The sequence below is a fragment of the Bos javanicus genome, chromosome X (genome assembly GCF_032452875.1).
Source record: "Bos javanicus breed banteng chromosome X, ARS-OSU_banteng_1.0, whole genome shotgun sequence".
Classification (NCBI taxonomy): domain Eukaryota; kingdom Metazoa; phylum Chordata; class Mammalia; order Artiodactyla; family Bovidae; genus Bos; species Bos javanicus.
This window is the reverse complement of record NC_083897.1, coordinates 94,688,941-94,705,571: the sequence shown is the minus strand read 5'-3', so window position 1 is coordinate 94,705,571 and position 16,631 is coordinate 94,688,941. Positions and strand designations below refer to the sequence as shown.

The 16,631-nt window shown below is 40.7% G+C and overlaps 1 protein-coding gene across 5 annotated transcripts in view; it reads left to right on the top strand.

The window, feature by feature from the left end:
• PFKFB1 (6-phosphofructo-2-kinase/fructose-2,6-biphosphatase 1) overlaps window positions 1-16,631 on the top strand; it is a 103,418-nt gene that overhangs the window by 49,158 nt on the left and 37,629 nt on the right. For all 5 annotated transcript variants that reach the window (XM_061410263.1, XM_061410261.1, XM_061410264.1 and 2 more), the window contains 4 exons: window positions 3,112-3,237; window positions 6,644-6,737; window positions 7,550-7,616; window positions 8,442-8,516. In XM_061410263.1, coding sequence (XP_061266247.1) covers window positions 3,112-3,237; window positions 6,644-6,737; window positions 7,550-7,616; window positions 8,442-8,516 — 362 coding nt within the window. The remainder of the gene's footprint in view (window positions 1-3,111; window positions 3,238-6,643; window positions 6,738-7,549; window positions 7,617-8,441; window positions 8,517-16,631) is intronic.

Sequence of the window (16,631 nt, the reverse complement as noted above, 5' to 3'; positions counted from 1 at the left end):
ATGGGACCAGATGCCATATTCTTAGTTTTTTGACTGCTGAATTTTAGCCAGTTTTTTTCACTCTCCTCATTCACCTTCATCAAGAGTCTCTTTAGTTCCTCTTCACAATCTGCCATTAAAATGGTATCATCTGCATGTCTGAGGTTGTTTCTATTTCTCCTGGAAATCTTGATTCTAGCTTGTGAGTCATCCAGCCCAGCATTTCATATGATGTACTCAACATGCAAGTTAAATAAGCAGAGAGCCAATATAAAGCCTTGACATACTCTTTTCCCAACTTGGAACCAGTACATTTTTCCTTGTCTGGTTCTAACTGTTGCTTCCTGACTTGCATACAGATTTCTCAAGAGGCAGGTCAGGTGGTCTGCTATTCCCATCTCTTTCAGAATTTCCCACAGTTTATTGTGATCCACACAGTCAAAGGCTTTGGCATAGTCAATAAAGGAGAAATAGATGTTTTTCTGGAACTCTTTTGCATTTTCCATGATCCAGTGGATGTTGGCAATTTGATCTCTCATTCCTCTGCCTTTTCTAAAACCAGCTTGAACATCAGGAAGTTCACGGTTCACATATTGCTGAAGCCTGGCTTGGAGAATTTTGAGCATTACTTTACTAGCATGTGAGATGAGTGCAATTGTGCAGTAGTTTGAGCATTCTTTGGCATGGCCTTTCTTTGGGATCGGAATGAAAACTGACCTTTTTCCAGTCCTGTGGCCACTGCTGAGTTTTCCAAATTTACTGGCATATTGAGTGCAACACTTCCACAGCATTGTCTTTCAGGATTTGAAATAGCTCAACTGGAATTCCATCACCTCCACTAGCTTTGTTCATAGTGATGCTTTCTAAGGCCCACTTGACTTCACATTCCAGGATGTCTGACTCTAGCTGAGTGATCACACCATCATGATTATCTTGGTCATGAAGATCTTTTTTGTACAGTTCTTCTGTGTATTCTTGCCACCTCTTCTTAATATCTTCTGCTTCTGTTAGGTCCATACCATTTCTGTCCTTTATCGACCCCATCTTTCGAACTAAAATGGACTGGAATGGGTGAATTAACTCAGATGACCATTCATATCTACTACTGTGGCCAGGAATCCCTCAGAAGAAATGGAATAGCCATCATGGTCAACAGAATAGTCCAAAATGCAGTACTTGGATACAATCTCAAAAATGACAGAATGATCTCTATTCGTTTCCAAGGCAAATCATTCAATATCACAGTAATCCAAGTCTATGCCCCAACCAGTAATGCTGAAGAAGCTGAAGTTGAACTGTTTTATGAAGACCTATACGACCTTTTAGAGCTAACACCCAAAAAAGATGTTCTTTTCATTATAGGGGACTGGAATGCAAAAGTAGGAAATCAAGAAACACCTGGAGTAACAGGCAAATTTGGCCTTGGTATACGGAATGAAGCAGGGCAAAGACTAATAGAGTTTTGCCAAGAAAACGCACTGGTCATAGCAAATACCCTCTTCCAACAACACAAGAGAAGACTCTACACATGGACATCACCAGATGGTCAACACCAAAATCAGATTGATTATATTCTTTGCAGCCAAAGATGGAGGAGCTCTATACAGTCAACAAAAACAAGACCAGGAGCTGACTGTGGCTCAGGTCATGAACTCCTTATTACCAAATTCAGACTTAAATTGAGGAAAGTAGGGGAAACCACTAGACCATTCAGGTACGACCTAAATCAAATCCCTTATGATTATACAGTGGAAGTGAGAAATAGATGTAAGGGCCTAGATCTGATAGATAGAGTGCCTGATGAACTATGGAATGAGGTTCGTGACATTGTACAGGAGACAGGGATCAAGACCATCCCAATGGAAAAGAAATGCAAAAAAGCAAAATAGCTGTCTGGGGAGGCCTTACAAATAGCTGTGAAAAGAAGAGAAGCGAAAAGCAAAGGAGAAAAGGAAAGATATAAGCATCTGAATGCAGAATTCCAAAGAATAGCAAGAAGAGATAAGAAAGCCTTCCTCAGTGATCAATGCAAAGAAATAGAGGAAAACAACAGAATGGGAAAGACTAGAGATCTCAAGAAAATCAGAGATACCAAGGGAACATTTCATGCAAAGATGGGCCCGATAAAGAACAGAAATGGTATAGAAGGTCTTAGTTGCTTTTAATTGTCAAGTCTGCCCCCACTCAGGTGGGTTTGGAACAGTGCCTTGTGAAGGTTTCCTGTTGGGAAGCTTTTGTCTGTGTTCTGGTGAGTGGGGCTGGATCTTGACTTTCTGAAGGACAGTGCCATGTCCAATAAAGTGTTCTTGGATGTCAGTGGGCTTGGCATGACTTTGGGTAACCTGTCTGCTAATGGGCATAATTGAGTTCCTATTTTGCTGAAGTATCTAGCACTGGAGCTTGCTAGCCTTTGAGTGTGTCTTGGTCTTAGTGTTGAGGTGGAGGCTTTGGGGAGAGCTCTCATTGATTAATGTTCCATGGGTTTGGGAGTTCTCTGGTGATACAAAGTCCTGGACTTGAATCTCCCACCTCAAGGATTTGGGCCCAACCACTTACTGTAGCAGGAATATTTCACAGGCCACACAGCATAGAAGACAAAACCCCAAGACTAATAGCAAAACCAACATAAACAGCCCAGAATACTCAAAGAAACTCACACACTCATTCTGAGGAGACTAACTTCCCTTTTTGGAAGTGTAAGCTCTTCTCTCAGTGTTCAGAAGGTATTCTGTAAGAGTTATCCTATATGCAGATGGATTTATAATGCATTTTTTGGGAGGAAGTTGATCTCCCTGTCTAACTCCACCACCTTGAAAGTTCTCAGGAATCTAGCTGTAACTTCTTATGTTTATATGTTATTCAGTAGTATCTGTAAAGATAAGCAAACTCCTAGGCCCTGTTTCTCCCTGCAGATGCCTGCATCTACAGATTTGGGGTTAGCATTTTGCACTGCAATCTCGGTTTGCTCATGAATTCAATGAAGATAAGTTTCAATTTTCTAGGTTTTTTTTTTTTTTTTTCCTTGTTATATAGTGGTTGGAGAGAGGCTCTTTTAAATTTTACATCTCTGTGATGATAAGTTAATATCATGTGAATCTGAGGATAAGATTTGAAGCTCTGTTTGTCTTCCAGCATCCATACCACAGTTTACAAATTCCCCCACAATGGTGATCATGGTGGGTTTACCAGCTCGAGGAAAGACCTACATCTCAACAAAGCTCACACGCTATCTCAACTGGATAGGAACACCAACTAAAGGTATGTCTCTGAAACCCTTTGTTCTACAGCCCTCTATAGAACACTGATGGACTATAGAGTAAGGTAGCTAACCTCAAAAGATCAAAGCCACTAGGAATGTCTCAAACCACTATTAACAGTACTAAGACTATTACTAATATTATTACTGCTGCTGCTACTACTACTACTATGACTGCTATTACTATTTCTACTACTGCTACTACTACCTTCATAAATTTTACAATTTCTTAAGTACATACCCAGTGCTAAATCTTATGTTAGGGGCTAAGTATAGGAAAATTAATAAGATTAAACATCTGTTTCAGAGGAGATCTATTTTGTAAGACCTCAAAATCACCCTATCAATAACATATTACTCTTATTACCATTTTTATTAATATTACATCAATAATACTATTTTATTAGCATTACCATTTCTTTACAACCTTAAGGTTTCCTTCAGAACGTAGGGATGTATGGAGTCAAGCACGTTGAAACTCCAGCCTGGAGGTCCCCACAAGCTCTTCAGTATAGCAGGGCACTTTAGCTCACCTCTCCAGTCCAGAAAGCGTCCTGTCTCCAAGCCTCTTCTTAGGTCTGTGCCTTGCTTCTCCCCATCCCCAGCCGGAAGTGACCCTGCCTCTTTCCGCCTCCAGAGGGGTCTCCTTCACAGCCTGTCAGCCTCCTCCCACACTCCCTGCTTCCAGCTTTCCTTTCTCCCCATGTGATCTCTTTTCTGCTTACTACCTCTTATTCAGCAATCATTCTCTTGTGTTCTCCTTTTGATTTCTCTATCCCCACCCCGTATCCCCATTCCTATTTGACTCCTCTGTTCTCTCTAGGACCATGCTTCTCTGGGCTCCCACACCAATGCTTTCTACAGCCCCCTCTATGCCAACACTAGTTACATAGTGTGTTGTGTGTCTGGGTCTCTCGCCCCAGGAGCTGCTCTGGGGTAAGATATTAGATCTTATTCATTTCTATTGCTCAAGCAGGACAAAATTAAGACATGTAGAGGTTTTAAACGCTAAGAGTTAGGGTGCCCCTGCATCATATGTAATTCAGAATAAAAACAGTAAATGTAACAACGTCTACCAATTTTTTTATTTATCCCCTAATGACTATATTAATGCTTTTAATGCATATCCACTTGGCTGAAAACTTTTACTGGGGCTGTGTCTTTACTGGTACACTAAGCAAGTGCTTAGCCTGTCTCTCTTGTGGAATGGAACACTGCCCCCCAGTGCAGAAAAAGTTCTTCTCAGGCATTCATTTGCTCAGTCATTAATTATTTGTTGAGCACAATTGTGTCAAGGCCCTTGTTGGATGTTGGGCAAAGAAAAACAAGTAAGATAGGACCCCTGCCCTCGAAGAACTCACATCTATTCTTAAGCTCTAAAACACCCACGTGGGAGGGACTAGTATTATCATCATCCCACAGTTGACAAAACTAATGCCCAAGAGTTGACACATCTTGTCTGAAGGCACATGGTCACCATGTGATGGAACACATCACATGTATGTAACATCAACCAAGGTGATGGAACACAAGGGGATGGAACCAAGATACGAACCCACATCTGGTTGATTTCGAAGCCTAACACTCACTGTGTCTGACACTGACACTCACTGTCTGATACTTGGCACTACAGATGGGAAGAGGAGAGAACCCACATTGGCCCTGTACTCCCCTCCATGTTCTTCCTCTCATTTCTTTTGACCATCCCAACACCCCATCTATCTGCCCCCTTCCCTCCCTCTCTCCAGTCTTCTCCTCTCCTTCTCCCATTTCTTCTTTCCCTTCATTTACTTTCTGTTTCTCTCATTCACTGGTGAGTTTCCCATGAATGGGAATTTCCCATGAATGGGAATGGAGTTTCCTCCATGTGCCAAAACCCATACTATGCACTGGACATCCAAAACTAGATGAGATTCACAACCCATCCTTGAAGATTTCTCCGTTTGGCTGGGGTGCATAAGAATACAACATGTCACTGAAGAATCCCAGAGCAGGGTACTGAGGGTCTCACAGAGGAAATCACCACCTGGAAGGCAGTGAAATCTTCCATATATGGTATATTTGAGCTGGGTGGGTCCTGTGGGAGGAATAGGACATTGGCAGAAGAGAAGGGGAGAAGGAATAGTTCTTGTAGGACTGCAGGCTCTGAGGAGCCTCTGCTGAGTGTAGGGGCACATGTGATGGTGGCAGATGGGTCTCTGCTCCTATGCACCTGCTTCCCATCTGCTCCACTCACACAGAGACCCTCAGAGTCATGTTTCAAACACATAGCTGCCCAAATCTGTAGCTACCAAAGATTCCCTTGACTGGCAGGTTTAAATCCAAGCTCCTTAGCCTACCATTTGTTCAAGGCCCTCCATGATTGGCCTCTGCCAAGCTCACATGCCTCAGTCACAATTGGATGACTCATGTTCTGCATTCTGCCAATGCCACACTCTTGCTCAAAATGTTCCTCTACCTGGAATGTCTTCATTCCCCTCTCCCACACACTATGCCTGCCTATAAGATCTTTTAAGATCTGCCTTCTTATAAAGACTGGCACAAATGCTGCTTTCTCCAAAATAAGCTTCTGAGACTACTCTAAGTTTAGTCTTTCCTTCCCCCTTAGTCTTTTGCATGACTCTGTCAGAGCACTTAATAAACTGGGTGAGAGCTCTGTGTTTACTGGTTTATTCTCTGTCCTGCCTTCTGGATGGTGAGCTTCTTGAGGATCCATCATGCAGATCCGATTCATCTCTGAGACCCCAGAACTCATGTCCTGATTTACAAAGTAGACATGAGAAAGAATTTGTTGGATGAATGAATGAAATAGTACATTACCTCTTTGCCTAGTATCCCTTCGTTCCCCCTTTCCCTCCTTCCTCTCTGGTTTTTCACCTCTACAAATGAGCAAGTGTGGCCTAAAAAGTCCAACAAATCTAGGCTCTCTATACTGATGCATAAAATATGATAGCATTGGACTAGGTATCTGAAGGCCAAGTCTAGTTATGCCCCCAGCTTGCTCAATGTTTGACCCTTGGTTTACTCACAGGATCCCAGTTTCTTTATCTTTCCAATGGAGTGGGGCATTAAAAGTTTTGTAGTTTATGATAAAACAGAATAGTGGAAAGATCACCAGCTTTGGAACCAAACAGACCTGTGTTTGAATCCCAGCTCTCCACTTACAATGAGAGTTACTTCCTTTCTCTGAAATTTCATTTTCTCATTTATAAAATGGGAATGGTGATTCCTACTTTTTAGGGTTGTTGTGAGGAGTAAGTGAGCTGGACGCCATAATTTGAGGCTTTGTATACACATTATATAATTAGAAACTCTACCTTCTTTTACCTCTGAGATCCCTCCCAGAAAGGACTTTTATTTTGCCACTGGGATCTTCCCAACCACTTCACCAGGGCTTCCTGCTTTCAGTGTTTAATTTAGGCCAATATCGACGAGAGGCAGTGAGCTACAAGAACTACGAATTCTTTCTTCCCGACAACATGGAGGCCCTACTTATCAGGAAGTGAGTACCTAACATTTTAAAGACCTTTGCTGCCCCCTGGCTGAGGGAGGCCTCTATTCAGATAAGAGTGGAGTACAGCAGAGCAATTTGGGTTAGTAAGGAGACTAGTTAAGACAACCCTTACACTATCTTAACCAAAACCTATTTCTGGTCATATCCATCCCCTGCTTAAGAACTTTTAAGAGTTTCCTACTTTTGACAGGACAGAGTGGAAATTTAGCCTAGTATTTAAAATAAGAGTCTCAGTAGTTTGGCCCACTCTGACCTCATCCATTCAACCTCAAGGTGTTTGTCCTCTACAAGGCTCTGAACACTTTCAGAACAGAGCCTGAGTCTCATTTATGGATCTACATCCTCATAATGGAACCCAGCAAAGAGTAATCACTAAACAGATTTTTGCCAAAAGTGTAAATACATTTCCATCATGTTACCTGTGTTTGCCCTGTTATATGTGCCAGTAATGCCTTCTACTTCACAGACTATGTATCCAGGCTCTTCTTGGGTTCAAGACCCAATTCAGTTTGAGCACTATTAGTTCAAGGTTTGGAGCCCTTGATAGTATGGCTCGGTCATTAGTCTAATTTTCCTGGGTATGTTATTCCCCTAAGATGTCTACACAGAGCCACTTTCAACTGTGTGACTTCTCTATGCTTGTTATAGTTCTTAAAACATAGAACACAGTTTGTAGATACTCAACAGATGAATAATGTAATGTATGACATATGAGATATAGTGCAAAAGATAATGCAGAATAGAGAGGAACCCAACTTTGGTATAGTAGATGTCTCTGTTTCTTTCTTCATCTTTTTCAGGCAGTGTGCCCTAGCAGCCCTGAAAGATGTTCATAGCTATCTCAGCCATGAGGAAGGTCGTGTTGCAGTAAGGAAATTTGCATTTTCTCTTGGGTTTCTGTTGGGATGGAGAAGAGCTAATATATATTGAGTGTTTATTATGTTCTATACATTATTCTAAGCACTTTGCATGTATTAATGTAATTCCACCCTCCCCCACAAGATAAGTATTTTTTTTATTATACTCCATTTTATACCCCAGAAAAATGTAGTGCAGAAAGACCAAATAGTTAAATATTTTCCCAAAGGGTAAGCCAGAACTGGAATACAGGTTGTATAGCTCCAGAATCTATACTCCTAACCAATAGAGTCTACCACTCTACCCCCAATAATTCAACAGGACTACACTAGAATTTGACTGCAATACAAACATTTTTTAGTTCTAGAGATTTACCTAAACACCTAGCCAATTTAATCTCATAAACCTCTGATATAGGATTTGGAAATTCTAAAAGGGCTTCAAAGAACTCCAAAGTGATAGGGAGGGAAGAAGCTTCACCTAGGAGTTGAGAAAATCAGTTTCAATTCTGCTTCGTCAGTAAGTCTCAGTGGCCTTGGGTAAAAGAAACCCTTCTTCTAAGTCTCAGCTATTTTACCTGTAAAATGAGACTAACAGAATTCCACAATTTTCCTCTGGCCTTTTTATGCCTACAGAGTCGGCTACATTTCTGGGCAGACAGCAAGGCCTCAATGAGTGCTTGAGAAATTGATATAAGTCGTTTAAAATCCTTCAAAACCCTGGTCAAGTTTTATCTCCTCCTTGAAATCATTTGCTTAGCATAGGGATGGTCAAAGAGTAGGCATTCTATCAGAACTAGACTTAAAGCAAACCAATCTTATCATGTGCCTCTAGGTTTTTGATGCCACCAACACTACCAGAGAACGACGGTCACTGATTCTGCAGTTTGCTAAAGAACATGGTTACAAGGTAGAGTAACTCTTCAACACTTATCTAGACCCTACTCATCTATGAGCAAACCCCAAAGAAAGCCAAACCAGGGGACAAAGATGCCAAATCAGCTACCATAGGCTCAGCATTTTAATTGAGTTATATGGCTTTCCATATCACAGTTAGAAACAGAAAAACAGAACAGGAAAGAAGGGATGCCACATAAGGCAATGGAAGATAATTACTGAGAAGCTGACACTGTTGGATGCGTATGAGGAAGGAGGAGATGGAATTACTACAATTTAGGGCAAATCTGCCTCATAAAACTCAGAATCCTAAAACCACCACTGTATGAAATTACATTGTCAGAAATGCCTCTAAGGGGGCAGTCCTAAGATGGCAGAGGAATAGGACAGGGAGACCACTTTCTCCCCCACAAATTCATCAAAAGAACATTTGAACACTGAGTAAATTCCACAAAACAACTTCTGAATGCCAGCAGAGGACATCAGGCACCCAGAAAAGCAGCCCATTGTCTTCAAAAGGAGGTAGGAAAAAATATAAAAGACAAAAAGAGAGACAAAAGAGGTAGGGATGGAGCTCTGTCCTGGGAAGGGAGTCTTAAAAAGAGAGAAGTTTCCAAACACCAGGGAACAATCTCACTGCTGAGTCTGTGCCAAGCCTTGGAACCACAGAGGGCAACATAATTGGGAGGAAAAACAAATAAAGAATTTAAACCCACAGATTACATGCCCAAGGGTAACTCCCCCAGCGGAGAAGCAGCACAGATGCCTGCATCCGCCATTAGCAAGCGGGGGCTGTGCAGGGAGGTGTGGGCTGCATTGCTTAAAGTAAGGACCAGGCCCAAATGCCTCAAGGGCAATCTGAGGGAACTAACTTGGGCTAGCAAACCAGACTGTGGGATACTTACCACGCAAAAAGCCCTAACCTAAGACACCGGCAGGCCCGCTCACAGAACAAAGGACTGAGCAGAGCTAGCTGGCTGCAGGCAGGCCCATCCCCCTCCAGAGACAGGCAGGAGAGGGCAGCCAGAGTTGGAAGGGGGAAATCGTGGCCCCAGAGAGGCATCATCTACCAAACTGCAAGCAGGCTTCATTGTTAACTAAGACTTCTTGGGATTCTGGATGGTCAACATCCGCCTGAGAAGGTGTGCCAGTTGTACACCCAGAAAACCGAGCAGCAGGGATGAGGGAGGCGATAAGTCGCAGTGACCATGCTCGCCAAACACCTGGTCACCTGAGCTGCTTGGACCTGGAAAGGGCACAAAATGCAGGCCCAACTAAATCTGCACCTCTGAGAAGTACCCAAGTAACTGAACCTGAGTGGCTTAGAACTGGGAAGGGCATACAACCCAGGGCCGGTGTCAGACAGTTCCCGGCAGAGCAACCTAGAGCCTAAGCAGTGTAGACAGGGAAAGCACACACATCGTGAGCAGGGGCAAACCCAGTGTAGCCAAGACACTGCAAGCACACGCCAGTGTTAATTGTTTGCAGCGTCACTCCTTCCCCACAGCACGACTGAACAAGTGAGCCTAAAAGAGTGTCCACCACTGCCCCTTTGTGTCAGGGTGGAAATTAGACACTGAAGAGACCAGCGAACAGAAGAAGCTAAAACAGAGGGAACCTCCTTGGAAGTGACAGGTGCAATAGATTAAAACCCTGTAATTAGTACCGACTATATAGGAAGGGTAGAGAAGGCAATGGCACCCCACTCCAGTACTCTTGCCTGGAAAATCCCATGGATGGAGAAGCCTAGTAGGCTGCAGTCCATGGGGTCGCTGGGAGTTGGACATGACTGAGCAACTTCACTTTCACTTTTCACTTTTATGCATTGGAGAAGGAAATGGCAACCCACTCCAGTGTTCTTGCCTGGAGAGTCCCAGGGACGGCGGAGTCTGGTGGGCTACCCTCTATGGCGTCGCATAGGGTCGGACGTGACTGAAGCGACTTAGCAGCATCAGCAGCATATAGGAAGGGACCTATAGATCTTGAGAAATATAAGCCGGATCAAGGAACTATCTGAAACTGAACTGAACCCACACTGCCCACAACAACACCAGAGAAAGTCCTAGATACATTTTTACTATTTTCACTATCATTCTTTAATTAAATTTTTTTTATTTTTAAGTCCTCTATTACTCCTTTAATTTTCATTTTTATACTATACTATTACTTTGCCAAAAAAAGAGAGAGAGAGAGAGAGAGAGACCCTTCTTTTTAAAGCAAACTTCATATTTTATTATTATTATATTATATTATTATATTTTTATATATATTATATATATATTATAATTTTTGTGACTTTTTTTTCATTAATATTGTATTTTTGAAAATCCAACTTCTACTCTAGACTTTTAATCTTTGCTTTTTTGTATTGGTTATCAATTTTGTACCTTTAAGAACCCAATCTTCAGTACCCATTTTTACTTGGGAGCGAGATTACTGGCTTGATTGCTCTCTCCCCCTTTGGACTCTCCTTTTTCTCCACCAGGTCGCCTCTGTCTCCTCCCTCCCCTTCTCTTCTCTACCCAACTGTCTGAATCTCTTTGTGTGTTCCGCATGGTGGAGAACACTTAGGGAATTGATTACTGGTTGGATCTGTCTCTCTACTTTTGATTCCCCCCTTTATCCTCCTGGTGACCTATCTCCTTCCTCCCTCTTCTCTTCACTGTATAACTCCGTGAACATCTCTGAGGTATCCAGACTGTGGAACACACATAAGGAAGTGATTACTGGCTAGCTTGCTCTCTCCTCTTTTGATTCCACCTCATCTCATCCTGGTCACCTCTAACTGCCTCCTCCCGCTTCTCTTCTCCATATAACTCTGTGAACCTCTCTGGTGTGCCTCACTGTGGAGAAACTTTTCATCTTTAACCTAGATGTTTTATCAGCAGTGCTGTATAGATGGAGAAGTTTTGAGGCTACTATAAAAATAACACTGAAAACCAGAAGCAGGAGGCTTAAGTAAAAATCCTGAGAACACCAGAGAACTCCTGATTCCAGGGAACACTAATCAACAAGAACTCATCAAACGCCTTCATACCTACACTGAAACCAAGCACCAAGGGCCAACAAGTTCCAGAGCAAGACATACCATTCAAATTCTCCAGCAACACAGGAACACAGCCCTGAGCTTCAATGTACAGGCTGTCCAAAGTCACTCCAAACCCACTGACATCTCATAACTCATTACTGGACACTTCATTGCACTACAGAGAGAAGAAATCCAGCTCCACCCACCAGAACAACGACACAAGCTTCCCTAACCATGAAACCTTGACAAGCCACCCATAAAACCCTACCCAGAGTGAGGAAACTCCACAATAAAGAGAACTCCACAAACTGCCAGAATACAGAAAGGCCACCCCAAACACAGCAATTAAAACAAGATGAAGCGACAGAGGAATACCCACCAGGTAAAGGAACAGGATAAATACCCACCAAACCAAACAAAAGAGGAAGAGATAGAGAATCTACCTGATAAAGAATTCTGAATAATGATAGTGAAAATGATCCAAAATTTGAAATCAAGATGGAATCACAGATAAATAGCCTGGAGACAAGGGTTGAGAAGATGCAAGAAAGGTTTAACAAGGACCTATAAGAAATAAAAAATAGTCAATATATAATGAATAATGCAATAAATGACATCAAAAACACTCTGGAGGGAACAAATAGTAGAATAACTGAGGCAGAAGATAGGATTAGTGAGGTAGAAGATAGAATGGTAGAAATAAATGAAACAGAGAGGAAAAAAAGAAAAACTAAATAAAAGAAATGAGGACAATCTCAGAGACCTCTGGGACAATGTTAAACACCCCAAAATTTGAATCATAGGAGTCACAGAAGAAGACAAAAATAAAATCCATGAGAAAATACTTGAGGAGATAATAGTTGAAAACTTCACTGAAATGGGGAAGGAAATAATCACCCAAGTCCAAGAAACCCAGAGTCCCAAACAGAGTAAACCCAAGGCAAAACACCCCAAGACACACATTAATCAAATTAACTAAGATCAAACACAAAGAACAAATATTAAAAGCAGCAAGGGAAAAACAACAAATAACACACAAGGGAATTCCCATAAGGATAACAGCTGATCTTTCAAAAGAAACTCTCCAGGCCAGGAGGGAAAGGCAGGACATACTTAAAGTGATGAAAGAAAATAACCTACAACCCAGATTACTGTACCCAGCAAGGATCTTATTCAAATATGAAGGAGAAATCAAAAGCTTTACAGACAAGCAAAAGCCAAGAGAATTCAGCACCACCAAACCAGCTCTCCAACAAATACTAAAGGATATTCTCTAGACAGGAAACACAAAAAGGATGTACAAACTCAAACCCAAAACAATAAAGTAAATGGCAATGGGATCATAATTATCAATAATTACCTTAAATGTAAGTGGGTTGAATGCCCCAACCAAAAGACAAAGGACTGACTGAATGGATACAAAACCAAGACCCCTATATATGTTGTCTACAAGAGACCCACCTCAAAACAGGGGACACATACAGACTGAAAGTGAAGGGCTTGAAAAAGATATTCCACGGAAATAGAGACCAAAATAAAGCAAGAGTAGCAATACTCATATCAGATAAAATAGACTTTAAAACAAAGGCTGTGAAAAGTGACAAAGAAGGACAGTACATAATGATCAAAGGATCAATCCAAAAAGAAGATATAACAATTATAAATATATATGCACCCAACACGGGAGCGCCACAATATGTAAGACAAATGTTAACAAGTATGAAAAGGGAAAGTAACAATGACACAATAATAGTGGGAGACTTTAATACCCCACTCATACCTATGGATAGATCAACTAAACAGAAAATTAACAAGGAAACACAAACTTTAAATGATACAATAGGCCAGTAGGACCTAATTGATATCTATAGGACATTTCACCCCAAAAACAATGAATTTCACCTTTTTCTCAAGCACACACGGAACCTTCTCCAGGATAGACCACATCCTGGGCCATAAATCTAGCCTTGGGAAACTGAAAAAAATTGAAATCATTCCAATCATCTTTTCTGACCACAATGCAGTAATATTAGATCTCAATTACAGGAGAAAAACTATTAAGAATTCCAACATATGGAGGCTGAACAACATGCTGCTGAATATCCAACAAAGCACAGAAGAAATCAAAAAAGAAATAAAAATATGCATAGAAACAAATCAAAATGAAAACACAACAACCCAAAACCTGTGGGACACTGTAAAAGCAGTACTTAGGGGAAGGTTCATAGCAATATAGGCATACCTCACAAAATAAGAAAAAAGTCAACTAAATAACCTAATTCTACACGTAAAGCAACTAGAAAAGGAAGAAATGAAGAACCCCAGGGTTAGTAGAAGGAAAGAACTCTTAAAAATTAGGGCAGAAATAAATGAAAAAGGAACAAAAGAGACCATAGCAAAAATCAACAAAGCCAAAAGCTGGTTCTTTGAGAGGATAAATAAAATTGAAAAACCATTAGCCAGACTCATCCAGAAACAAAGCGAGAAAAATCACATCAATAAAATTGGAAATGAAAGTGGAGAGATCACAACAGACAACACAGAAATACAAAGGATCATAAGAGACTACTATCAGCAATTATATGCCAATAAAATGGACAACGTGGAAGAAATGGACAAATTCTTAGAAAAGTACAACTTCCAAAATGGAGCAAGGCAGAAATAGAAAATCCTAACAGACCCATTACAAGCACAGAAATTGAAACTGTAATCAGAAATTTTACAGCAAACGAAAGCCCAGGTCCAGACGGCGTCACAGCTGAATTCTACCAAAAATTTAGAGAAGAGCTAACATCAATCCTACTCAAATTCTTCCAGAAAATTGTAGAGGAAGGCAAACTTCCAAACTCATTCTATGAGGCCTGCTGGTAAGTCACTTCAGTCGTGTCCAACTCTATGCGACACCATAGACAGCAGCCCAGCCACACAAAATGAAAGTGAAATTGCTCAGTCGTGTCCGACTCTGTGCGACCACATGGACTGCCGCCTACCAGGCTCCTCCATCCATGGGATTTTCCAGGCAAGAGCATTGGAGTGGGGTGGCATTGCCTTCTCCGTCTATGAGGCCACCATCACCCTAATATCAAAACCAGACAAAGATGCCACTAAAAAAGAAAACTACATGCCAATATCACTGATGAACATATGTGCAAAAATCCTTAACAAAATTCTAGCAATCAGAATCCAACAATACATTAAAAAGATCATGCATCATGACCAAGTGGGCTTTGTCCCAGGGATACAAGGATTCTTCAATATCCACAAATCAATTAATGTAATAAACCACATTAACAAATTGAAAAATAAAAGCCATATGATTATCTCAATAGATGCAGAGAAAGCCTTTGACAAAATTCAACATCCATTCATGATAAAAACTCTCCAGAAAGCAGGAATAGAAGGAACATATCTCAACATAATAAAAGCTATATATGACAAACACACAGCAAACATTATCCTCAATGCTGAAAAATTGAAAGCATTTCCCCTAAAGTTAGGAACAAGCCAAGGGTGCCCACTTTCACCACTACTATTTAACATAGTTTTGGAAGTTTTGGCCACAGTAATCAGAGCAGAAACAGAAATAAAGGGAATCCAAATTGGAAAAGAAGAAGTAAAACTCTCACTGTTTGCAGATGACATGATCCTCTACATAGAAAACCCTAAAGACTCCACCAGAAAATTACTAGAGCTAATCAATGATTATAGTGAAGTTGCAGGATATAAAATCAACACACAGAAATCCCTTGCATTCCTATACACAAATAATGAGAAAATAGAAAGAGAAATTAAGGAAACAATTTCATTCACCATTGCAATGAAAAGAATAAAATACTTAGGAATGAATATATCTACCTAAAGAAACTAAAGACCTTTATATAGAAATCTATAAAACACTGGTGAAAGAAATCAAAGAGGACACTAACAGATGGAGAAATATACCATGTTCATGGATTGGAAGAATCAATATAGTGAAAATGAGTATACTACCCAAAGCAATCTATAGATTCAATGCAGTCCGTATCAAGCTACCAACGGTATTTTTCACAGAGCTAGAATAAATAATTTCACAATTTGTATGGAAATACAAAAAACCTCAAATAGCCAAAGCAATCTTGAGAAAGAAGAACGGAACTGGAGGAATCAACCTGCCTGACTTCAGGCTCTACTACAAAGCCAGTCATAAAGACAGCATGTTACTGGCACAAAGACAGAAATATAGATCAATGGAACAAAATAGAAAGCCCAGAGATAAATCCACGCACATATGGACACCTTATCTTTGACACAGGAGGCAAGAATATACAATGCAGAAAAGATAATCTCTTTAACAAGTGGTGCTAGGAAAACGGGTCAACCACTTGTAAAAGAATGAAACTAGAATACTTTATAACACCATACACAAAAACAAACTCAAAATGGATTAAAGATCTAAACGTAAGACCAGAAACTATAAAACTCTTAGAGGAGAACATAGGCAAAACACTCTCCGACATACAGCACAGCAGGATCCTCTATGACCCACCTCCCAGAATATTGGAAATAAAAGTAAAAATAAACAAATGGGACCTAATTAAAATTAAAAGCTTTTGCACAACAAAGGAAACTATAAGCAGATGAAAAGACAGCCTTCAGCATGGGAGAAAATAATAGCAAATAAAGCAACTGACAAAGAATTGATCTCAAAAATATAAAAGCAACTCCTGCAGCTCAATTCCAGAAAAATAAATGACTCAATCAAAAAATGGGCCAAAGAAATAAACAGACATTTCTCCAAAGAAGACATACAGATGGCTAACAAACACATGAAAAGATGCTCAACATCACTCATTATCAGAGAAATGCAAATCAAAACCACTATGAGGTACCATTTCACACAGTCAGAATGGCTGCGATCCAAAAGTCTACAAGCAATAAATGCTGGAGAGGGTGTGGAGAAAAGGAACCCTCTTACACTGTTGGTGGAAATGCAAACTAGTACAGCCACTATAGAGAACAGTGTGGAGATTCCTTAAAAAACTGGAAATAGAACTGCCATATGACCCAGCAATCCCACTGCTGGGCATACACACCGAGGAAACCAGAATTGAAAGAGACACG